This window comes from Blennius ocellaris (assembly GCF_963422515.1).
Source record: "Blennius ocellaris genome assembly, chromosome: 1".
Lineage (NCBI taxonomy): Eukaryota > Metazoa > Chordata > Actinopteri > Blenniiformes > Blenniidae > Blennius > Blennius ocellaris.
This window is the reverse complement of record NC_137650.1, coordinates 8,284,518-8,310,368: the sequence shown is the minus strand read 5'-3', so window position 1 is coordinate 8,310,368 and position 25,851 is coordinate 8,284,518. Positions and strand designations below refer to the sequence as shown.

At 43.1% G+C, this 25,851-nt stretch overlaps 1 protein-coding gene across 2 annotated transcripts in view; it reads left to right on the top strand.

Annotated features, from left to right (window-relative positions):
- The window catches only part of shf (Src homology 2 domain containing F), a 106,850-nt gene that overhangs the window by 66,598 nt on the left and 14,401 nt on the right, over window positions 1-25,851 (top strand). Inside the window, exons 3-4 of one of the 2 annotated variants that reach the window (XM_080494250.1) lie at window positions 8,922-9,140; window positions 9,884-9,982. In XM_080494250.1, the coding sequence (XP_080350376.1) occupies window positions 8,922-9,140; window positions 9,884-9,982 (318 nt within the window). The remainder of the gene's footprint in view (window positions 1-8,921; window positions 9,141-9,883; window positions 9,983-25,851) is intronic. The other variant, XM_080494251.1, reaches the window with a different exon arrangement.

Genomic DNA, 25,851 nt, shown 5'->3' with positions numbered 1-25,851 from the left:
AAGCAGGAGCCTGATTTAGAACAAGCTGTTTGCATTCAGACTACAAGAGGACGACACCCCCCAAAACCTGGTTGGTGTATAACTACAAACTACCGGGAACAAAATTATTAAAGTAACTCAAAACCACCAGGAACTGTGTGTCCACCACCAGTGATGCCAGTAACGAGTTAATTAGTAACACGTTACCCTCATATGACCAGTATTCAGTAACGAGTCTAATCTAACCAGTAATCACATTAAAGTTACTTTTCCCAGTCACTGTGCGTTTCTATTGTAGCGTCTCTCAGGATGAGTTTCTTGGCTGCAAAGCCGCTTTATTAGTAAACAGAACTGGGCTGCTCCTTCATTCTCCTCCAATCAGACACACACATGCAGTGCATGCAGTCATCTGACCCGCCCCCTTCTCCACTCTCAGCCAGTCACAGGCTAACGGTGTGGTCAGGTGACACAAAAGAATCGGAATCAACAACTGTCATCGCTAAACCTTAACACTGCATCAATAACACAATTGCAGAAATGTTATAGTATTTTTTGTTTTTCAATCAATCATTCAATAAAAGACTTTATTTGTCCACGAGAGGCGGGCAATTAAAATGTTGCATTGAGCAGGTTGTGCGAATAAATAAATAAATAAATAGTGCAACAACAGACTACAACTACATCTCGGGGTAAATAAATAGCAGTAATAGTAAAAATGTGATAATAAAAGCATGACTCAGATATTAATACAATAAAGGATGAAGGTCAAGGGTTAAATATGTATCAGCAGGGATCAGCAGAGTTTTTGGAAAAACCAGTTCTATTTATTTTGAGACGGTGGGGGGCTGCTGAAAGTAACTTATAGTCTAAGTTATCGTGCTCAGTAAAGTAACTAAGTTACTTTTTAAAGGAGTCAGTGATCAGCTTACTTTTTCAAGGTAACTGTGGCAACACTGTCCACCACCCAGATGAAAAACAAAACACAGCTTTAGCACTTGAAATTAAAATGTGTTCGGGCCGTTTCACCAAAGCAGGCTTGTAAATCCAATAGCAGCACTTGAAGATATGCAGCGTGAGCCACAAAGACTGCTGGGAAATGAGCAGCCAACCCTGTCGGGAAGGACTTCATCATTTTGTCCAGACTGAAGTGTCCCGCTAGGATTGCTGTTTAGATTGATCATATTGGGAAAACATGAGCGAGCATATTGCAGCGAGAAATTACTGACCTTCTCCTTCTTCTTGTGACGCTGGCTGCATTGTGGTGAAGTGGTTAAAACCAGGGTCCCACTCTGGGACTTCCAGCATGGAAATGTGCATGTTAGGTTTTCTCCTTCGGTTTTACAGCCGTAAGACATTCGTGACACAACAGTTCAGTGTTTTCACTCTCTGGGGATTTGAACTTGTTACAATGACAATAAAGCTATATATCACCATAATTCATCATTTCTGTGACACAGCTTGATGCCTGTAGAACAGACTGCCAGGAGGCTTTTACTATGAGCTTCTAATTTTGTTGTATTGACTTTGGTAATCCCGTTTCCACACTTGTATTGGATCTCATACAGTTTCACCACCTGCTTGGCTTTTTGCAACTGAAATATATCAGGAGCTACTGGAGGATTTTTTTGGTACAGTTTGGTGCTTTTGGATTTGTTTTGTTTATCAATGGTTAAAGCTATGTTGAAGTGTTGGCACATGAACCAGGCTTTTGACCCTCTTTCTGATTTGGATACGAGTTTACTGATTCTCACTGGAGTGACTTAATACTGAGCTTCAAAAATCACCTCGCTGCTATTTTTGGAGTCTTCAACCGATACAAGTTCATTAGCTTCTGGATATGAAGAGGCATTTGCTGCTGTGCATATTTATTCTTCTTCTCACTGTCATCCTCCGTCTGTGCTTCCCACTTTCATTTTCCATCACTCTGCCCGACTTCCTGTCACAGTCCCTCGTGTTGATTTCCCCCTCTGTGACAAACTTACATCACCTGCCTGCCTCTAATTTTCAATTTCTTCCCTCCCTCCTTCTTGTCACCCGCTACGGCTCTTTGCCTTTTGTTTTTCTGCATTTCCACTCCCTCTGAAGCTTCCCTCTCGTCCTCTGTCCCTCTCTCTCTCTCTGTTACTTTGTCTGCCGTACTTCCATCGTTCCCCGCCTCCGTCTCCTTTCTGCGTTGTTTCTTCAGGCTCACTCTCCGCTCCAGTGAGAGCGTGAATCCATATACATGCCAGGATGTCGTGGAAGACGCTCCCCTGCTTCTGTTCCCTCCAGCTGCCCTGGGAAACAACAAATTTACACAGAGACAAGTGAACACTCCGACATGTGCATCGCCTCGACCAGTACATGTGACTCCTGCACAGTTCTTTCTTTTAATTTTCTACCTTCCTACACTTTCTGCAAACAAATGAAAACACATTTGTGGCTTGTTTAGAGACAATTTACACAGACTCCGTCATTAGCGAGTGAGTCTGGCTGAAAGTAGCCCTCGCTGACATTTATCTGTTGGAGAGTGGAGCTCTCAGGGAAAACTGGAAGGCTTATTTTTTTCTTTTAATAAGGCACAAACCAAAAGTAATGTCGTAAAACTAGAAAATACTGCAGCCGCTGGACCGGGACCATGATAAAGGTTTGAGACTTCTGTGTTTCAACAAGCCTGGAGCTTTGTGAACTGAGACAAAGGACGATGGTTTCTGTTGCCTCTGCAGGAGAGACACACACACACACACGCACACACACACACACACACACGCACACGCACACACACACACACACACACACACACACACTCACACACACACACACACACACACACACACACACACACACACACGCACACGCACATGCACACACACACGCACACACACAAATATCAAATCATCCAGGCTGTTGAAAAAAGGCCCAGAGAAGACGCTCGCATGCTAATTCATGCCTTTGTCTTTGCAGCTTTTGTTCGTCCAAGAGACAAATGAAAAGATGTAAAAATGAAAATCAAAACCGGGGCGAGACGCGAGCACAAAAGCTGCCGGGTTGCTTTTTGTCTTTGTTTATGGCAGCTATTCTCCTGGAGGTGTGTGAGGAGCAGTCGGCGGCGAGAGGCTGCTCTCAGCTCCACTCGCTAAGCGAAATGACACTCACCAGTGGGCCGCCACGGGTCAAGGAGCAAACACCTTCACTTGTCAGCCGGCTCTCTGACTGACACACACAATACCTGTGGGTGGCCCCCCGATATCGCTCAAATCCCCTTCTGCCGCCTCAAGATCAGCCCTCTTCACAGGCCGGGGCAATCAAACGCAGTGAAATGAGAGGTGCAGGGAAGTGGGACTGCTTGTTAATGGCCTCGGTGGCCTCCTGCCATGTGTGCATGACGGTATATTAGGACTAGATTCAAGAAGAGAACACATAAAGAGCAGGATCTTTTTATTTTCATTTTGCAAATCACAATCGTTTCTGGTTGAATATAGGGCTCCTCCTTTTAAACTTAATTCTACTACACGTGCAATTCAGTATTTATTAGTTTCAACTTTGTCTTATTTGTTTCCATGATGATTTTGTCTCAAAAGACAACAACTAATATAGAATAATATTAAAAATTCCATGTATCCCCACATTTTTCCTGCTGTTGCAGGAACCTCAGAGACACTTTATAGTGTGTTTGTGGTGTGAAGCAGCTCCAGTAGTATTTTAAAATCGTTTTTGTCTGAACGACGTTGAATGAAGGAAACTTTCATTTGTAATAAAGTCATGAATTCAGAATGGACTTTGCATGTAAAAAAAAAATTCAAAAGCACATTTTTGAGAATAAACTCACAATGTCGAGATGGAAGTCAAGGTTTTAGTCCTGAGAATTCAACCAAATGTTTATCTCAGGAGAAAACCAGAGAAATAGTGACAGTCAAAAAAAGAAAGTGGAAACCTTCAGAAAAAAAGCATTCAATTTGATTCCATTCTTGAGGATCTTGTTAACGTGGGAAGAACTGCAAAAGAAAATACTGTTGAAGTTGAAAGAAGAAAAATTCTGAACTTTTTTTCATCATTGACCGTGAGATTGAAATTTGAACAATTGAGCTCAACTACAATTTGTCTGCTTGATCCTCTCTCTTTAAACTCAACATTTACACTTTATTTATGAAGTAAAGAAAAAAATGATTCCTCAAATTTTGAAAAAGCAAAATGGTGTGACATGGTGTGAATACACTCAAACCTGCCTGAGCCTGTGCAGCAGCTGGCTTTTGTTTATTGCAGAATTAGCTGGAATACTATCATATTAACACTCTTTATCAATCAAAAATGATCTGAAAAGTGCACAATGGGTTTATGTAATCTAAGTAATATAAATCCAGTCAGTCACTTATGTTGTCTTTGCGTCGTCCGAGTCTTGTGTTGGAATAACTCAGCCACTTCAAATGGTAATAATTAATTTCTTTAAGAGCGATAGAGCCAATGGTGCAGGCAGAGTTAATCCTTAAAGCCTGGCTTTTCCGTCCCCATTGTTTTGCAGGGGTGTAAAGTCAATCACAATTAATCCTTCACTAGAGTACGAGAGATGCCCTCAGTCAAACCCAGATATTCCCTGGCGCCCCTGCGAGGGCTTCACCGCAGCAGAGAGGGTTGATGCTGTCAGAGAGATGGATGAACGTATACACCTCTCATTCACGTCTCATAATGTAAAGCTACTTCTTTTTTTTTTTTGCAAATGCAATCCTGGCAATAATCTGAGTAGACGGCGAGTGTGGCTGATGAGGGCTCGATGTCTCGGTTAGTGCATTTTGTGCGGCAGGATGCAGCTGCCAGGTCGGTTGCAGTTAATGTTTTTTGATTTAATCCAGAGCTCCGCGTCTGCCCGCGCTGCTGCCACGGTAATATGCCCCGAGGGCTCCTCCTGTCGTAAGTGGAACGGGAGCCTCCGCGGATTTACTGCGAAAAGAAATGTTCCTCTCGTCTTCTCTCTCGGAATTAGTCCTCCGAGTTCACGAACCGCCGCAGAAAAAATGATAAGCAAGACTGGATCTGCCACTTGTGTCAAAGCGTCTTTGTCACCGCGTTCAGATTTGGAGCTCACTTGACAATGCTCACATTATATCATGCAGAATCCTCGTCTTTCGCTCATTAGGAGGAATGGGTCAGAGCTTAAATGCAGCTGTTGGGTTGTCAGCACGTTGCCCTGCCCTCCCCCCCAATACACACACACACACACACACACACACACACACACACACACACACACACACACACACACACACACACACACACACACACACACACACACCCACATCTCTGTTAGTGGCACTAAACAGATGGTTGTGGTCAGTGAGGCCGCCGCCACTACACGGCCGTTGAAACCCCGCTGGTGGCAGCACACTTTGTATTTATACTTATATAAACTTTAATTGTTTCCTAAAATACTTGGAGCTCTTAGGACTTTGGAGCAGCAGCGCATTGTTGTCAGACGCAGAGATGCTGCTGAGCGTCATTCCCTCCTTTTGGCCTCCCGAGTGAATAGATCAGCTTTTGCAACCATTCAGGAGAGGCACGAGTGTCGGGGTTGTAAAAAAAAAAAAAAAAAAGTAGGGTTCTGGACGGAAACTGCAACATCCGGGGAGGGGAACGTACGAGGTACATCAAGGGAGGGTAGTGATTGACCTCTGGTCCTCGACTGAGGTTAGAGGTCAAAACTGGAGAGATGGATTGCAGCTGTGCTGCAGCAGGCAACCCACTGTCATGTCAATCACTGTAATTCAGCCTGATGGACGCGCCCAGGCCCAGTTCGCCAAGCAGGTTTCAACAGGAGCTGGTTGGAGGAGCAAGAAGAGGAAGAGAAGGCGGAAACAAACGCAGAGCCAGGAGGAAGATAAAGGGAGCTGTAGGACTTCCTTTGCCCTCGTCCTCCAGAGGCAGCAGGGAGCCTCCGTCCACCGCAGCAATTTATTGAAGGCAGCATGCCACCAATTAAAGGGTTCCTTACCATAAGATTTATTTACATACAGAATCCCATCGCTCTACCCGGCGCCTTTTCACTCTGCCCCTATTGGCAGCCTTCATTTCCCTTTTCTCCACCCTCCTCCAGGGCTATTTGTTCTCCTGCAAGGGAGGTAGGACTTAATCGTGCCAGGATCTCATAATACCAAGTCTTTTAACTGCTCAGATCAAAGAGTGCAAGTTTGCCTAATGCGGGATTACACAGAGATGCGGGACCTGGCAGCCTCACCTCGCCGTCTGCACCTCCACCACCTCCACCACCACCTCCACCACCACCAGCAGCAGCAGGGAGCTCCATTAGGCTCAACGCATTGCTCATTTTTCCGCAAGAGCTCCCTTGGGCTAAGAGGCAATTATGCAGTAGTGTGGCATAATATTTCATTCTCTTCACAGTGCATAGTTGTATGGCGGCGCGGAGCTGCTAACAGCTTCATATGGCCCAGGAGGAAGGGTGCAGAGCTGCTAACAGCTTCATGCGAGTGGAGGACGGCGGCGGGGGGGGAGGAGGAGGAGGAGGAGGAGGAGGGGTTCTCAAGGGCACAAGCCTTCATTAGCAGTCAGGTCTCTTTCACCTTCTTTTACAGCGACTAAAAAGGTCTGCATGCAACTTAGTTTTGGTGGGCGGGTGTTGAGTAGATTGAGAACAAGGAAACGTGCCCTGAACTCGTGACCCTGATCATCGATCATCAACGGGTGACGTTCAAATAGTGAGACTCGTGTCTGTTGAAGAAACTGTGGATGAAATTCACTGGACTGGAGGGCAGTGCAGAGGGTTTATCACAGCCGAAGGCGACATTCAGGAAGAGGGTAAATTATGATTTGTTTTAAAAGAATAGGCTTGAGTACTGCAGCAGGTTGAGAGCGGCACTTTATATGATAACTTCAGTTTCTTTCAAACTGTGTCCTATAACACATGATTTGATTTGTCATGATGATCAACAAGATGCTGGTTCAACAAAACATATCTTCCTTTCATTCAATTAATCTGACTGATGTATTTAACTTAAAAAAATTAAATAAACAAACTGAAAATATCCATAAAACTTGTGCTCGTTTCAAAAAAAGGCTTTGTTTTTAATCATTCATATTTTTGATTTTTATGTATTATAAAGTAGGACAATGGTGCTCAATAGAATGTAGTCATTCTTTTATAGCAGTGAACTTTTTTCAACCTATTGTAGTGTATAAATGGCACATCAGAGTTTAACACTGACTTTAGATTAAGATTCTTCATTACTTGCTTTGATGCATTTCTTTAATTTCTTTGAAAGCTTTAATGTATTTCTTTTATTAATATATTCCTGTTCTATCTTTGCAAAGCACTGTGAATTGCCCTGTGTTTGAATGGTGCTCTATAAATACATGTGCCTTACCTTTAAACAATACACATTTCTTAAAAACACTCTTGAGAGTAGTTTTTTAACTCAATCACCTTCAGATTAACAAGTCTCCCATTCTATTATCAGTGTAAAAACATCAACCTGACAGGCTCTGTCTATCCTGTGTGTGTATATGTGTGCAGTAGAATCTATGTTTTGTTTTGGGGTTTTTTCAAACTCCTGACTTCAGATAAGCAGCAGATCTGGAAATAGTCCAGAAACTGTTTACTGGTGCAAATTCTGCAGAAAATCTAAAAAGATGTGGCGTCTTCTCGTCTCTGCTCTGTGTGAAGATGACTCGAGGTGAAATCCTGCTGCGCCCACATTTGTTTTTGGCCAAGCCGCCATGGGAGAGAGAATCTCCCGCCACGTTGAAGCACCAGTAGTAGTTTTTCCTCGCAACTGTTTTCTCCCCCTCTCCTCTGTGGCTGGGTGAGTGGCACATGCTGCATAGTAGTTCATCCCTCCAAGAGGCTGCACTTCAAGAGCTCTTGAGCAGAATATATATATATATATATATATATATATATATATATATATATATATATATATATATATATATATATATATAATATTCTTCATTCTTTCGTCGAGGAATTTCCTCTATCTGAGGTTGTACAGTAATTTTGGAGAATTTCTTGCAACGTTGTGTGAAGTTGATCACAATGAAACTTTGTAATTATGCCTTGCAGGCATGTAAGTGTTGAAATGATTGGATCCACAGATAGGATGATGATCATTTTAGGCACAATCAAGTCATTTAATATTACTTGGAGTCTATTTGAAGGTAAAACGTTAGATACATGCGCGTTGATTAAAACTACAGACATGCAGTCAGTCCTCAAGCGTTGCCGGTTTCTCTTTCGCCGTGGGAGTGCAGGACGTGCAGCCTGCAGCAAGGCCCAGATCTCATATGTGATTTTTTTTTTTCTTCCCTGTACCCCTTGTGTGCAACTGCTGACGCTCAGCTTCTTCTTTCCTTATTTCAATCCTGTCTCACTTCCCCCTCTGTGCCGCCGCAGCAATGGCAAACTGCCGCCATCCTTCAGGATAATGGCCATCTATAATACCCGCCGTTTGATTCATTCCTCACTATGCACATGCACTGCATCTTTCGTAATACTGGCAGGTAGATTTGCATTTAAAAACGAGAACAGGCGAGAGTGCCCATCATCTGCTGTTGACAGTGTGTAGCTGGCACCACGGCATCTGAACCGTCTGCAGGCGTCTTCTGGAATCATCAGTTCCTCCTTCTTCTCTTTTAACATCTCTCCTTTCTCTTTTGGCGAAGCCCAGCTTGTCCTCATCTTATTCTATCACAGACTAACACGACGATAACATGAACTTGAGCCTTTTCGTTTTTAAATGTGACTCCAGCACCTGAAATCGAGCCGCCGAATAACCAATACTGACACAGCTTAACGTCTAAATATGATGTTATTTATATGTCTTGTATTATGAATTGTGTTGCCTTTGTGTTTCGTGCTGCACCTACAGGCACAACTTCATAGCTTTCATCTATAAAGTTTTATGTCCCAGACCGAGCAATAACAATCAGCCTCTCTTTTTTTTTTCTTTTTCTTCCAGAGATCAGGTCCGGCGGGCGAAGCCAGAAGGAGGGTTCTGTGAGGCAGCTGCCCCTCTACGACACGCCGTACGAGCCCACCGAGAACGGCGGGGACTCGGACCCGGAGCGGTCGCGCTGCCCCAGGGAAAGCCGGCTGCCGCAGGACGACGAGCGACCGCCCGAGGAGTACGACCAGCCCTGGGAGTGGAAGAAGGAGAGGATTTCCAAAGCTTTTGCAGGTAACGTTCTGCACAGAATATTAAGACTCACTGAGGGGAAAAAAAGAAATATGCATACATATTTAATTCTTAAAGATACTTCATATAAATTGCAAAGTCTTTTAGCTCTGCCTGCTTGTCAGTATTCGTATCGGTGAATTCTGCTTTTGACTGTTCCAAACCAGTTGAGCCAGATCTCTATCCATCTGAGGGTTGCTTCATCTTATCACAGTTAGATCTCAACCTGTGTTTTTCTGTGGCTTTACTAACGCAATGGTCTGTTTTTCCAGCTCTAACCAATTTGATTATGGCCTCTTGTCAGGTTGTGCTGCTTCAAACTTCTTCTTTTTCCCCTCCCCTCTCTCTTTCCGTTTAATGCACCCACTCCCTTGGTTCTGCAGGTGTCCAGGTTACTCTATGCAGCTCTGATCCATCTGCTGCCTGTTTAAACTGTAGTTGATACCTCTGCTTCTCTGGGGACGGGGGCATGACTGGTTGTGCAGGTGCATGTAGGTGCAGGTAGTCACTGTGGTTTAAGAGCTTGAGCATGGCTAACACAGCCATCACATCAAACAGGGCTGTTCCTGGAAAGACTGTGGCTTTGGAATTTAGGTGTGCTCCCAAAATCTGCAAAACTTTGGGGGGGAGGGGGGGACAACAATCTTTTTAACTGAACGTGAATCAGCAAACGTTGACTCTATTTTTCATCACCCCTTTTTCTCTTTATATATTTTTTCTTTTTTTTTTGTTTCATCCTTGAACAGCTCTGCTTTGTTATGACTGCATTAGCTACGAGGGCTCTGTAAGTGGCACTGGATCAGGTCCCCAAAGAAGAAAGGACTCCACTTCTAAATCTCTCACAGGTACCATTGGAGACGGGGTTGGGGATTGTCTCTCTGTTTTTTGTACTCTTGTTCTAGATTTGACAGTGATGTCTGAACCTTAGAGTTGCACTTCAGATGTGTTTTCTTCTTCTCAAAGCTCCTAAATCTGAAATAGCCGGTAAATATTAATATCATGTGTATTTTGTGGTTTGAAATGTCATCTATTATAAAATCCTGATCTACTTTCACCCATTTAAAAAAAAATGCTCTGGATTTTATCCCTCATTGGAATGATTTTACTGTTACGCTACCTGCTTTGCCCGGTGCTGGACGTCGGGGCCCAAAAGAAGACAAAGGTGTGGTGATCATACTTCAGATCGGTCTTTAAACAGACGTGTGAGCGCAGCCTGTGGAATTAGTACTCACACTTTACTGTTGGTCCTCAGAAGAAGAGGTGAAGTGAGCGACATGCAATCCAGTTAAAAGGCAATAATTAAAACAGTGCAGTTGGATAAACACTGACACATGCTGTGGCCTCTTGCCTCTCGTACATATTCACTCCACGCTTGTGCATCTTTAAGCAAAGCTGATAAAATGAAAAGCCATCGCCAGCATTGGAACCATAATAGGTTTCGCAGATCATTATTTTGTTAAAGATTCATAAAGTCTTGAGTGTGAAAGCGTCTTCCACTTGATAAGATCAAGGCGACTGACTCATCAGCGAATGAGCCACTTCTTTTCTAATTACAGCTGAATGGGGGAAAAGAAACACACATTAAGATTATCCATCGCCTCAAGGCTCGCTGCAGCGTACAGTTGGAGTAAGTTGCTTTTTAGACCGAGGTTCATAAGATTGGAAATCAGATCTCACGCAGGGAAACAAAATGAGAAAATAAAGCACAAGCACATTATTTTCACATATTTCAGAGGATGAGGAAAACATAAATAACTAATATTGTGTTTTTCACTCCCAAATATCAATGAAACCCCAGAAATCCTTCTTCCTTGTGTAATTTTTTATTTTTTTTTTTCCCCCCAAAGGAAATTCTCATTGCATTCACGAGTTTCAATGATACAGAGAATCTCCATGTCAGTTAAAGCCATTTTAAGTATGACCTCCTTACTCTGTTCTGAGATTTACCTCCGGCAGTTTTTTCTCCATCATTTCAACAAGCATCTAAAGACAATAACATTTATTTTGGAGAAAGAAAATACACCAGCGATCTCAGTGGGCACCATTAAGGATATAAATCAATTTGGTAAAAAGGGAGGAACAATAATCTCATTTCCAGCAAATTACATTACAAATATAAAGCTTTTTTGTTTTTTGTTCGTTTCCAGAATCAGCAATGTAGTAAATGTATTTGTGTATGTGCTCCACGAATATCTCCAAAACTTTGCAAGCAAACCAACTAAACAGGCCCTTTAATACCACTGCTCACCACAAGATGGTGTGTTCAGTCACAAATTTGCAGACGTCAGGAAGACTAAAATGTTATTTTTCCGGAGATTGGATTATTTTTCTCATGGTGAAAGCAAAGTTACAAAACTTTTTAAAATGATGGCTCCACAATACATCCCAAATTCATAGTTATCACAATGTCAACATTTGCAATATATATATTTCAAATAACTGACTGAGCTGTGATAAATACTGTCTTACATACACACCAAACAAAAATACATAATCAAATATTTCAAATAAATCAATTGTCTAACAGAGAAGAAGTGAAAAAGTGTTTCTATATATGGTGAATAATATCACATCTTGACATTGGGTAGCTCCAGTTAAAATTTGAAATCTAAAAGCACCACAGTTTTGTTTTGTATGCAAATACTTCATCAATTGCAAAACATAATCAAGTCTAAAGACACAGATTTCAAGCTGGACAGATGCAAACATTTCTATCAAATATCACCAGAACGAACACAATGAGAGTCTAGTTGTGAACTGATCTGCTCTCAAGTCTCTCAGTCGTCATGAGAACGACAGATCAGCACCACGCGGTCACATGTAGCGTGTTTAAGTGTGTGTAAAATCTCCTCGCTATGGTAGCAGGCTCACCAATCTCATTTGTGGAAGGAGAAGAAGAGGCTCCAGGGAGTATTTAGTGCATACCTGCAGGTAATGAGAGTACCGCTCTGTACCAACCATCAGTACTTAAAGATAGTATCGCTTCTCGAAACAGATGCGAACACGAGGAAATGATCTCAGTCCACTGAAAGATTTTTGGCTGAAGGTTTTTAGCAGGCGGGAGACACTCGGCGGGATTTATTTTGCTTTGGAAGAAGTCCCACTGTGATTCGAGAAGGAGTGCATTGAGGTTCAGGCAGCCACTAGTAAAACTGTGTCTAAGTATTTATTAAAAGTATGACGTATATCTTTTTTTTTTTTTTTTTTTACGTTTTGTGAAGTTTCTGTCCTGTTGACTCTCTGTGGTGAGAGGCCTGCTGTTCTGCCTCTGATTAGTTAAATAAGTCACTGCATTCCTAATCACTTTCCTTCTCTCCCTCATTATTTTTCTGTCAAGCGCCACTCGGAAGAGTTTGTTTAGGGCGCTGTTTACTAACACGTTCCTCTTTACAGACAACATCCCCCTTTTGATGATGATTAATTTAATTTCCACTGGATGTCAGAGTGTTGGCGGGGAGCTGAGGAGACGAGTCCCGTAGACGTCGCTCACAGAAAGAAAGCTGCAGTCGAGAAACTTTCTTTGATTTATGGCACGTCGTCGCCCTGCGCTGCGTTCGATTCATGCGGGAGTGATTCCCCGCTGTTTGAAAGACAGAAAGAGGGAGGGGGGGAGGGACGGGGGCGAGGAAAGATGTGAAAGACGCGTCTGGGACAAGCCCTGTCAACACATGGCTGTTGCCTTCACAGGTGTCTGTGTAAACCGGCCCCCGATTCCCCACATCAAGGGGCTTAGAAAACAAAGTTTCCCACCTTTCAAGGTTTGAGCTTCCCAAGTCTCTGATCTTTGCAACCAGCTTATCTCCAACGTCAAGAAATTACGCACCACTTCGCTTCATAATTCCACTTGTGAGCCGGTTCTCCCAGCAGTCATCCCTCCTGGCTCTGTCTAAAGCTTACTGAGCTTTGTCCCACCGTTCCCATTCACTCACATTAATGGGGCCGTTCTGCGGTCTCCGGGAGGCACTATTGATTTGTCTTGAAGGAAGGGTTACGTGGAGTTAATGAAATTTCGGACTGCCGCCATACAGCTTTTTGGTTTTCTGTAATTTAGAGGTTCTTGCAGATGTATTGCTCAAGTTGTTGTGGGTCCGGGTTACGGTAGATATAATAATCTTTCCTTGGTTCTGTCTCTTGAAAAGTTTTCACACTGAAATGATCCAAATTGAAAATGCAAGTGGCAAAATATGAATCTATGAAGGTAAATCCAGACCTATTATGTCTTTATTTTCTCAGTGTGAATAGAATACTTTTGCAACAAACTGTGAGGAAACAGCGTCGGTGCCTACGGTGGTCCAGAAGGGCCAACAGCACAACACAACTGCAAAAGTCACATCACAACAAAAAAAAGCCACAACAACAAAAGTGGCAGCAGATGGCGTTTTTTGATCACGATGATGATTGTGAATAATGTCATTATGTGTTTTCAGAAGTCACTATTGTTGAAATTGTCATAATATTATGTTTATGACTTGTTCTTGTTGTGTTGTGGCTTTTTACTGTTGTGTCGTGCCGTTGGCCCTTCTGGGCCACTGTCCATACCAGACATGGTGAGATTGAAACACGCTTTCTCCCTTTTCCGCTACCTTCAGGTGAAAGCTCGGGTTTCATCTGGAATCATCTTTTAGATCGTCTTTCATCACAGATTTCTCCAGACACGGCTCACTCAGCAAGACAATGAGTCTGGTGTAACAATTTTGGCTATTTTAAATGTAATCAAGCCAATGAAATAATGAGTATAATACAATTTCAGTTCCATCTTTGAGAAAAAGTAATGCATCGTACATACAGTATCCTCATTGAATACACAGAGCCACTATGATTGTGACTGTGCCTGTTTTTCATAAACAAGCTGCACAAAAAGTGCAAAACATTAAATGTTATTTACAAGAAATTAGGTCCTGTTTTTGTAGTTATTATTGGCTATAGTTATTACATTTCTAAAAGATATTTTCAGTACAACACTGTAACAGCCTCTTGGGAAAACATTATTTGGATATTTCATTGCACTATTGGCAAGATATTGTATCATTGGCTTTGTTATAGTTAAAATAACAAAAATTGTTCCCCTATTTGCAATTATTACAATATTGGTTGCTACGTGGGTGAAAAAATAATCTACATCAGCCTAAATACGGCCGAGGTTCCAGTCCGCTGGTGTATTTTTGAGTGCTGGAGCAAATAGGTTAATTATCTTTCCTCTTCTCGACTCCGCCATACGTATTGCAGAGCAGCTTCTCTATATTGTGCTTCTTTGGAATTGACTTGCCCATCTGATCGGCCCTGCACAATCCTTCATCAGTCACGGCGCTCAACAGCTCAGGTATTGCTGGTGGGAAGATCCACATGTGGCTCGAGGTGGAGGTAGATGATTGTTTAGCAGTATTCCTTCACTCTAATGATTAAAAGACTTTGTCACTCAGTGATGAAAGACGGGCCCTTATTTGCATAGCTGGGTGGTGTGTGTGTTTGGGGGGGGGGGGGGGTACGTATCTTTCAAATCGCAGCCTTTGAGTTTTGACTTATATACAGCTACTGGCCTAGCCTTACTGGGAATCTAGTTTTTGAGCTGGATGTTTGTCTCCAACTCGTTTGACTGCTTGGTTGCGGCAGATGCCAGTGATTAACCGAAATGTCACCACGTTTCAATCCCAGTCATCGCTCAACAGCTTCTGTGGGGAAATTACTAATCTCATAATCGCATAAGCAAATCTTTAAGCTTCACATAGCTTTGGGCTTGTAGAAGATAGCTTTTCTTTAGTTACGTTTCTGTAGTTGCTGAAACTCTAACATTGATGATTAATGATGTTCATCCTCATGCAGAATATAGAAGCACTTTCCAGCATGCAGCAAAACCGTCGCAGTTTATATTCCAACAATTATGTGGGAATTGAGAGTATCTACCAAAGTAAGATGATGAAAAAAGATACACAACCTGAATAAAGTGGATTTAAAAGAAATAGAAAAGCAGGATTAAATCAGTACCAAGTGCTGCCGACGCCGCCCTCCCACCACTGTATAACAGCCTAATGTAATCTGTAGAATGGACTATTTGTCTTCATTAATGATAGGGGGGGGGGGGGGGGGGGGGGGGCAGAGTAATGCTCCTTGCTGCAGCCCTATCCCCGTCTGTCCCTCTCCCTGCCTGCATGCTCGCCTCTTCACAACACTTGCTCCGCTGTTATTATTCACCGCTGGACTATCTCCTGACAGGTATGCAATGGAATGTAAATTCCCAGCCTTGTTAGGGTGTTGGAAGGCTGTGTACTTGCGGTTTGGTTAATCACTCATCCCCGATCCCCCCCACCACACACCACCTCACTCACTAAACCCAGCACAGGCTCACCACACCGACCCCCCCCCTCCCTCCACCCGTCTGCCGGGTGATGGATGAGTCTGGTGGTGAAGAGCGAGGAAGACACACAAAAATGTGACCGTTTGTAAACATCCGTCATGGCAGGACAAGAGAAGACGTCCATCAGTGTGTATGTTTTGGCTCAATCGCTCACAGTCGGCAATCTGAGCCCCGTCACAGCGGGACTGGGATTGGGAGTCACCGTCACCTAATCTCCCTGTCCGCCGTTACCTGCTCGTGGCTCCTTACACTTGGCTCCGGGCCAGCGGGGGGGCGCCGCGAGTTTAACACCAGGAGATCAGACACCGTTGTTGTCGCTTGCTGCTTCAGCCCTTCGGGTTTATGGTTTTTTAATGAATCTTCACGGACTTAACGATCCAGAAATCTGAGACTCAAGTCTAATGTCCTAAAATAAATAATTGATTTGGTTACTTGCACCCGAGTTAGAGGCCAGCTGTTCTGCTCCTGTGTTTTCTCTGCTTGGCTGATCCGCTTCCCTCCCTCCCGTCCCGCTGTCCGTCACTCGCCGGCTCGGCCTCGTCGTCCTGGCCTCTGCTGCGCCGCCCCGCCGATAACCTTTCTGACAGCCCCTCTTTCATGAGCCTCGAATGCGTCCTGCCGTTTCCCACCGAGCGCTGCCACACGTCTTATCTTCACTCACACACATTGGCCACACACACACACACACACACACGGTTGCAAACCTTGTTCACAAAGTGCAGAAGCGAAGCTCGCAGGCCCCTCGTCACCCGTCTCCACTCTTTCTCGGCGCAGACGAGGAGAAAGGCCTCCCTATCGTCTCTTCCCTTTCCCGTTCTCCACGACACCTTCATTTTTCCTCTACAAACACGGCACATCGTTTCCCTGAAAAATATCTGGAGCGCATAATGTGACGGCTGCAGTCTGGGGAGAATTATGAGGTGGCATTTCAGCTCCCCCGGAGCATTACACAGTTGTTATCTGTAATGATGTGAGTGTCGATGCAACAAACGCATCCCCAGAACAGGCAGGTTTTGTGTTGTGAGCTCTTCCGCTCGTAATGTGTGGCATAAACGTCACAATCTTCCAGCTTGTTTTGAATATGCATGCAATTAGCCAACCAAATTAAGCAGAACTAAATTAAATGGCGGCGGTGGAGACAAACATTGCTGGTGATTTATGGTGCCGCACTGTTTACAGTGAGGAAGTGCCATGGGCTAATGAAAAGCCTGGGTAAACAAATACCTGGCTTTAAAATAAATCTGCTTCTGGAAGAATAGAGCGGAAATATGTTAAGTTGTAAGAAATGTGTTGTTCTGGCGTTCTGTTTTCTTGTGTTTTTGAGAAACTGCAACATTAAAGATATAACCTCTTATATTTTTAGTTCCAATCAATTTGAAATAAGATTGCCCTGTCCTGTAGTACTTTGTACCACAAGCTGGTGTAGTGAGTCACTCCAGCCTCAAGCAATGGTGTGTGTAACTTTAATATCTTTGTATGAGTCACAAAAATGTGTCCATTTCACCAGTAGGGGGTCCAACTGTGACCGAAAATGTTAAACACATTACGAACATTTTATTTCACAACTTAAAAATCTCCTTATAATTGATACCAGATTTAAATGTGACTAAAATAAATAAAAAAAAATTCACAACCTTTCAACACTTGCTGGGCAACTGACCATATATGGTCATTTCCAGCTTTTTCATTGTTTCTTTAAAAGTAAGTAAGTTCACATTCACGGCAGAACACATCAGTTTTCTGGTAGAACACTAGAACACTTGTGCAGGTTTCGGGCTGCACACTATGACTAATTTTGATGAATTTTACTTTTTTCTTTTTAAACCTTTTGATATTATCTTGAAATAACATTGTTTGACTGACTCTAGAAAGTCACAGATGTTAAAAAAAAGAAGGAAAAAGCAGGTTTTGCATCCATTTTAAATTATTCCATAAGTGTATAATCTATTCTTTGCAGCAGAACGCCCGTACTTTGAAAATATTATAGTCTGTGTCTTTATTTTATTGTGTGCTTAAGTTTATGCTGGTACTATTACCTAACTCATAAATGTGACAGTATTGAAATGTTCCATGTTTGAAGACGCATCAGGAGAAATGCACAACGTCACTGTGCGATTGGGTTTCCTATTCACATTCTAACCATGGCCTCTTGTGTTTGCTTAACTTGAGCGACAGGTGTTTTGTCGATCCTGCATCGGTAATGGCTTCCATTCCTGTGTCAACACCAGAGGCTGTGTACTAATATGGATTGAGGATTATGCAGATGAGGGATGACATATTGATCCCTACTCAATCACATTAGATGGCACACAAGATTGGGTGTATTTCATACTCTCCCTCAGAAAGTCATCCACGTTATTTCGGTTACTTATCATTCCGGGCAAAACACGAACGCTGCGGCAGATGAAGAGAATAATTCAACTTTAAATTATTGTTTGTTATAGATTCCGACGGCAACAATTTAAGTTGTGCTTCGTGCACAAGCAATGTTTTGCAATTAGGAAACAATCAACTGAATTACAGACGAAAACAAACACATTATTCAGCCAATTTAAGTGCAATCTACGAACCGTTTGACTTGGTATTCTGCGAGCACATCCCTGAAAGCGTTCAGCTTCGTGTGTAAATCATCTGGAGTGTGTTTGTGCAACTGCTGTGGTCTGAATTCCCTACGTTGTGTCGAGGTACGCTCATTTATTTTACTTTAGGCCTTTGCGCTGCAGCTTTGTTAGCATATATTATGTGATGAGGTACCCAAAGTTTCAAAAGAAAAGAAAAAAAAATACAACACTTGACTATTGAATCAGCTTTCCTTAATTTTCACCCTGCTAAATGCTATTATTCAGCGGTGCAGCCGGGCGAGTCGGAGCCGCTCTCGGCCAAGTCATCGCCTCGTCCCCACAGCCAGGCTGCGAGAGTGCAGGCAGCCTTCTGCTCCCCAAACAATTACACGCTAATCTGCAATGAGAAATGAGCATTAGGCTTTTGAATCTCATAGGATGAGAGTCTCCCACTTCACCCCAAAGCGGGGGAAGTTATATTATCTCCCAGAGTTTTTGACCTTCTGTCTCCAGTCCACTACATCTCTCCCTTCAGGATAAGACGGCGAGTGGCACCTCCTTCCAGCCACCTTCCCCTGGATCAGCCCCTCCACACTCTAAGCCCAGATATTTTAATTGCCTGTCGGATTGAATTTTCTCCGGCCCCCACCCTCTCTTCATCCAGCTCGCAGATATTGCTTCTTATTAGTGTGTCCTGTACCGCCATCGTGCTTCGATTTCTTACCGGGTGGAATATAGACAAGCCCATAGCATAATGTTCACCCTCCCACTATAATCCAGCCTGCGGGTGGAAGCAGACAGTGGCGGTTATGGATTCAGCCGCACTCTTTTCATCTTGGGCGGCAGAAGTAGTCGACTCTTTGTAAATGAGGGGTGTTACTCTAACTCCACTCCAACATTGACAAAATAATTGAAGCCCTTCACAAAGCACTTAATGGTACAAACTGACTTATTAGTTCAGTCTCAAACTGAAAGTCATATACAGAGTCCCACTACTGATAATGGACATGATGCAATAAGACTGAAAAATCTTATATTTGAAGGAGGATTTTCTGCTTAGGTTGCACAGAGCGAATTGGATGACATCACTAAGACTTCTGGGCATCCTGCTGCAGGAATTTCTACTAGATTTCTTAATGAAAACAACAGGTCCAACCAGTCCACTGTCAGATTATCACTTAAAAATACAAAATGTTTTCATTCTTTGTGGCTTTTTATCCTGGGGTGTCCAATCCTGGTTCTGGAGAGCTCCTGCCACTGCAATGGACAACTCTTTATTCATCTTTCGTAAGAGCTTGGTGATTAAATTATCTCTAGATCCTTGTGTGTTGAAGGAGTGAGACCTCTAAACCATGCAGGACCAACGCAACAGGACACAAGAAGGCATGAGATTGCAGCAAACATGGGAAAGTCAGACCGAGGAGAAAGACAACAGTGACCATTAAACGCAAAACTTGAATATCACACTTTAAAGGAAAGCTCCCTAATCCATGTAATATTTGCATGAACTGGTGTTAACCCCGTTAACCATATCCTACTGAGTCACGAACAGCCGACGTCTCCCTCTCGTGACTGATGTTGCAGATGATGTGTGGTTCAGCTCCCACATTAATCATTTTCAGAGCATTTTGATGAATGAAAGCAAAGACTGCCACTGAGGGAGTTTCATACTACTGTTATACAGATTTTCTCTCCTGCTATATTCCCTGAATGATGCTGGTTTGTATTAAGTAGATTTGGGTTTTTCTGGGCAACTTGAGTGATTTGTTCTTGTCCGTCTTGATGGCAGCAGATGCTTCTGGTTTTATTGTTGTTGTTTTTTGGGGGTTATTTGTTTAAATGCACCAGTAGTTTAAATTATCAGCCAGGCTAGTAAAAGCACATTGATTTTTCTGTCTTTTACACCACATTCATTCGGTATGGATAGCATCTCCAGCACCATGGACAGTGACATTAAGCTGTTCTTATTAGCCTTCTGAGTTGCATTGCTGGAGGACGTGCTTTAGAAAACCATGTAGAAAAAAAAAAAACCTCATCGAGCCATACATCACACAACCTCCAGAGGAACAAACCCCGGCTCATTGCTGGACTATATTTATTTATCTGTCCTGGCTTCCAGCGCTGCCCTCCTCTTGGATGAAGATGAAACATTCCGCTCCTCCTGTCATTTGTTCAGCGTCCTCAGCAGTTTAACAAATCGTCCCTCGTTGGAATCAAATGTGCTGCTGCAGGATGTTTCAACTTAGGCTTTTAATATCCCGGCTGGACAGAGAACATACTTTATTTAAGGGGAAAATCTCCTGCAGTGTACACCACCTGGATGGATGATTCTGAGGTTCGTTTTAGTGACACATATAATCTACTTTCTTCATCATAATATAGAGCCCTGAGTCACTAGGAATACCATTAAGCTGTATTTCGATGGACTGTATCAGTCGCCAACTCTGTTTTGACTTGAAGCAGTTTTATATTTTTTGGAGAAATGCAGCATCTTTTTTTTTTTCTTCCTAAAGCGCTGCATTGCATAACCACACTGTAAGTGTCAAAGGTGATGCTGTGCAATATATTAAATCTGGATAATAAAGTTTAACCAGCAGTGGTTTCAGTGCCTTGACTTTAGGCAGGCAGTAGCTACTCAGGCTGGGTGTGAACCAGGACACTGGATATGTTGAGTGGGGATGAAGATTTCCCAACAAATTGAGGATAAAATGCATTTTGCTGAATTAGAGTTCACTATCCAATCATCATATCGAATCCAAAGCCTTTCAGTTGTCTTCTATTATTTCCAGGCCATCACCGGTGTCTCTATTTTCAGCTTGAAACTTGATCTAAAGGTGAAGCTGTGCACAAATCCAGCCCTACTTTTAGAGCTAACTTCACTTCTTTTTCAGTCCTGTTCTTTCCCTCCTTTTCTAATCCACAGCTGCTGAGTCTGCCACCTCTTTTTTTTTCTTTATCACAAGACTGGAGTCCTGTGCTCTTATCTACAGAATCGCTCGCTTACTCTTTTCCCTGCTTCTCCTCTTCCCTCCTCTCATTACTTCTCCTTCCTCACTCCTTTTGTCGTTTGTCCATTTATGCCTCTCATTGCTCTCCCTCTCCTCCCCTCCATCTTCTCCTGCGGTGGCCCTTGCAGTAGAGATTAAAGTGATCAAGGACCTACCCTGGCCCCCTCCCGTCGGCCAGCTCACCACCAGCCCTCCCCCGGTGGAGGAGCTGGAGTCTCCTTCACAGACAGCTCAGGCCTCGCCCGGACAGACGAGCTGTGACCAGCACCACCAGGGTGGGTGTTGGTGTTCACATTGTCCAGCATCTTCCCCATCCATTACCCCACCGCCCCACTCCGCCCACCCCCTGTACGTTTGTCCATCCAGCCATTTGTCCGTCCACCCATTCATTTACTCATCCACCCGTTTATTTGTCTGTCCATCCAACCAACCATCCATCCTTCCATCTGTTTGTTATGAAGTGAGATTTTGAATTGATTTAACCTCCACTATCTCCCATTGAAGGTTCAATACGTCATGGTTTTAGTTCAAAACGTTTAAAGGAAAAAAAAAACCAATGATTGATCTTGTCCACTCCTATCTGGTGATATTTAGCATTTAGTCTACTAATTATATTCCAGTTATTTATATAAAATGTTCAAGACAAAGATGGCAATGGTTAAAGTTTTGAAACTAATAACCGAGATGAGGTGGAATCACCTCCACCACACAAAACACAAAAGTGGCATCAGCCAAATACACATCTATTATACCATTAATTTGCTCTTCATATGTCATTTATCTTGATTTTCACAGATAGAGTGGTATACATTATCTACACATATAAAGACCCAGAGCACAAAGCTTCTCAAACAAAGTTCTACTTTACATCGACTCATTTCAAATGTCTGTTTTGTAAACATCATCACAGACACAGTTGCAAGAGTCCTCATCACATTGATCTTCACAGGAGACAACGTGCAAGCAGTTTTCACTTGGTGCCTGGATATGTGCAAATGTTAAGCATGACGCGCGCACACACACACACACACACACACACACACACACACACACACACACACACACACACACACACACACACGTACACGGGCCCTTTTTTTACATTTCTGCACCTTTTCAGTCATTTTAAGTTTGTTTAGAACTTGTAGGAGAGTTCAAAGTTCAAACAAGCTGAGCTCATCGGTTTTGTAAAAATTTGGCATTTGGAGAGGGCATGTTATGATCATGTTTGTATGAAATGTTACAGCCAGTGATGACGTCCTGAAAGTGTTCACATCCGGAAGTAGCACCGAATGATATGACTGTAGGTATTAGCTCAGTAATGACTGCACTTTTCCATCTGGATTACATGTGGCAGAAAATCACTAACTCTTGTGCAGGTTTCGGGCTGAAGGCTCATTAGTTTTAATTGTGCTGAACTGCCTTCTGCATGTGTAATTGCCATTCGCTGTGACCCCCATTTCCTCTTGTCAACATGCTCTTAACCGTCCCAGATGTCCCCCTGGCCTGCTGTTCTTGACGAGTCGCTTGTGAGAATTAGAAAATCTGTCTGATTTAAGGCGATTTCAGCACCCGACTTGCTTCCATATTTACCTTCGTAACCGAACGCGACAGATGAGCAAAAGGCTCTAAGTTGCTTTCCCTTTGCACCCGCTCACACCATGACTTTCATAATTACCCAGGGAAAAAGGACATGCAGCAGAACTAATTCCAGGAATGGGATTTCCCCCGGCCGAGTGGGAGTGAGGCCATGTAAGAGGACACCACTGTGTGCTGTAGGCGAGGACAGGGCGAGGCGTTGATTTATGTCCATAAATCCATGGGAAAGGTTCTGGTTCCCTCCGAGATGCGAGCGGATTTAAGATTGGCGTCCAGCTGTAAAGTGATCCCCTCGCTGTCTCAGGCAGCATGGCCCCATTCTACATCGTCGGGGTCAAAGGTCCATGTGGCAGACATGGGAGGAGGCAGGGGAGGGGGTGGGGGGGGTGTCGACGGCCTCCACGACCCTTGTGAATACAGTTACAATGCACTCTCCTGACCTCAGCACACACACACACACTGAGTCACACACCAAGGCGTTTTTCACAGGATTACTTACGCACTCCAGACTTACTGAGCCAGAGTATTTGTTAAAGCTGTTGTGCTTTGTTCAGCCGTTTACTATGGGAGAGGTGGGGGCAACATCTCCATTATTGTGGGAAAACTTCCTCATTAGTTAAACCTCATTATCTAAACCTAAATGCAAATTGGCAGAGCAGATATTACATCTGCATATTAATGGCGGCCACTTTGTCGTAGTATAATAAAGAGCCTTCAGCCTTTGTTTTTTGACACAAATTCATTATACACGCGTTCAAGCCCTTCTCTTACCTTCTCACTGCACTAATATGAGAAGACTTCTCAAAGAAAAACAAAGTCATTAAAATATACCCAGATTTAATTTTCAATCTATTCACTTGCTGACACTTTGGAAGGTCAGTCCTTTTGTCTTTGAAAACCCAATTAGTTTCATTCTCAAATCCTTATAAAACACTGGAACATAATCCCTCATGGGTAGGTTTCTTGAGATTAGATTTGAGGATTCAGCAAAAAAAGTTTGAAGTTCAAAACATATATTATTTAAAAGCCATTGAAGAAATCATTATTTGAGCTCCTGGTGCATAGCATGTCGTGTGCACATGTGTGCTGTTTCAGGGTACACTGATTGCTACTTTGAGTTTGTACAGAATCTTAATAAGAAGCCTACCCTGTAATCATTTCATATATACGAGCAGGAATACTTAATTTCCAGCGCACAAAGTGGCGCTCAGTGACAGCCTTTACCCCTCAGACGAGTCATCCCTTTTTGATAGGAGTATCATCGGTAAATGGAGAATTCATTAGCCAGCTTAATTAGAGAAATTTGTGCCGGAGTGTGTGTCGAGGAGGAGCCAGGTTGTCCTCGCTGATGAGTGTTTCTTTTTTTTTTCACTGTTTTTCACACTTTGCATTTTCAACCCTGTGGCTATTTATAGCGTTACCCTTTTATCTGGTATCGGATCTCCACTGTAAGACCTTCTCTCTCTGCTCTTGAGGAATTATTTTGTAATATGTTGGACATTTCTACTCAGCAGGTGCAATTTTTATAGAAGATTCTGTATTATCACAGGTGAATTCACTCAACCTACTAGTTAAAGTAGCAGTTAATTCAATGTAATTTACATAAATCTGAAGTCTAAATAAAGACGTTTCCCTTTGAGCAGCTGCTCTGCCCTCTCCTACTGGTAAATATTCAATATTTAGCAAAGTTACATAACTTGTATCATGTGAGGGGGCTCACAGAAAAATCTGTAAATTGTTTGCATTAATTAGTATGAGTCATTAAAGGACAATCTGTTGCTGTTTGCGTCTACTGGTACGCTTAAAGCATTACGGGAACTTAAATATGCAGGTAAACAGAGAACCATGAAGTAAGTGAGGCAGTAAGGACACATTGTGGCTTGTACCCATGCAGGTATTACCAGAACAGCAGTAAACAGGAGCCTCTACCAAGAAATGGGATGTGTTTGTAAGTGGTTGCATCTACAAATGGCTTTCCAGAAGCATCGTTACATAATACTGTTGAACAATACATTTCAGGCTTTTACGCTGCATGTGAGGCATTTAGGGGCCGTCTGTCAGTTGAGGTGCTCACTGACATACGTGACGTATTGATGGACTTTTTCTCAACGGCTGTGTTTATTCCTGCATGTGTGACGTTGAGAGAGCACTGGTAAATAGGAGGCAGTTTATTCCTGTAAGGCTTTTTGATACCATTTGCGTAGTGTTGAATCCACCCATACATGTGGAGCGTTCAGGTGAACGGTGGAACTTATAGCTACGGAAAGAAAAATAGAAGTGGGTTTACTTTAAACTGCATGCGTCTCCACGGTGCTTTTCCATTTGGACAGTATGTCTTTTGCACATGATTTCATTGTTTTTACAAAGATAAGGAACATGTCAAGTCAAGAAAATGGCATATTCAGATGGGAAACACAAATAAATTCAGCATCAGATGAAGTACCTTTCACTTCATACCCATGGTTGGACTTGTTTAGCTTGTGGTCTATCTATTATTATGATCCGTGTATCTTTCATCCTGCCTCATCCACTTCAGGGTTCTGGTCACTGGAGCCGATCTCAGCTGGCAGGATACACTCTAGAAGGGTCACCAGTCCATCACAGGGTGCAAACCCAGCGAGACAGACCATCCCACACATTCCCACCTACCAATTAGTCTTAAAATACCGTGTTTTTTGGACTGAGGGAGGAAACCAGAGGATCCGGAGGAAAAACCCATGCAATTGCAAGGAGAAGATGCATCCATACCGACGTCAAACCGGTGACATTCTTGCTATGAGTCGAGAGTGCTAACCACTACACCACTGATTACACATAATAATTTGGTGTGTGAGGTGGATTTCCGTGTAGAGCAGCCGCATGTCAGACTTGAAAGGTCAGTTTCCCACACTGTGGGTCGGAGCTGTGCTTCGCTCCACTTGGAGTTTTATCTTGAGGATTGGTTGCAGCGCAATCATGGAAATGTCCTTTAGACATTTATGTTTATCTTTGTCCTCCCCAATCAGCTCACTCTCTCGTGCAGCATCCCTCCCCCCTTCCACCTCCGTGTGTTTGCCTTTCATTTCTTTCTTTATTTTTTCTCGATCTCTCTGCAAGGGAAACTGTGTGTCTGAAGGGGACAGGTCTTTCAGCCATCAGTCACCATCCGACTGACAGTTCAATCTGATACACAGATTCCATTTGCTGTGCTTTAC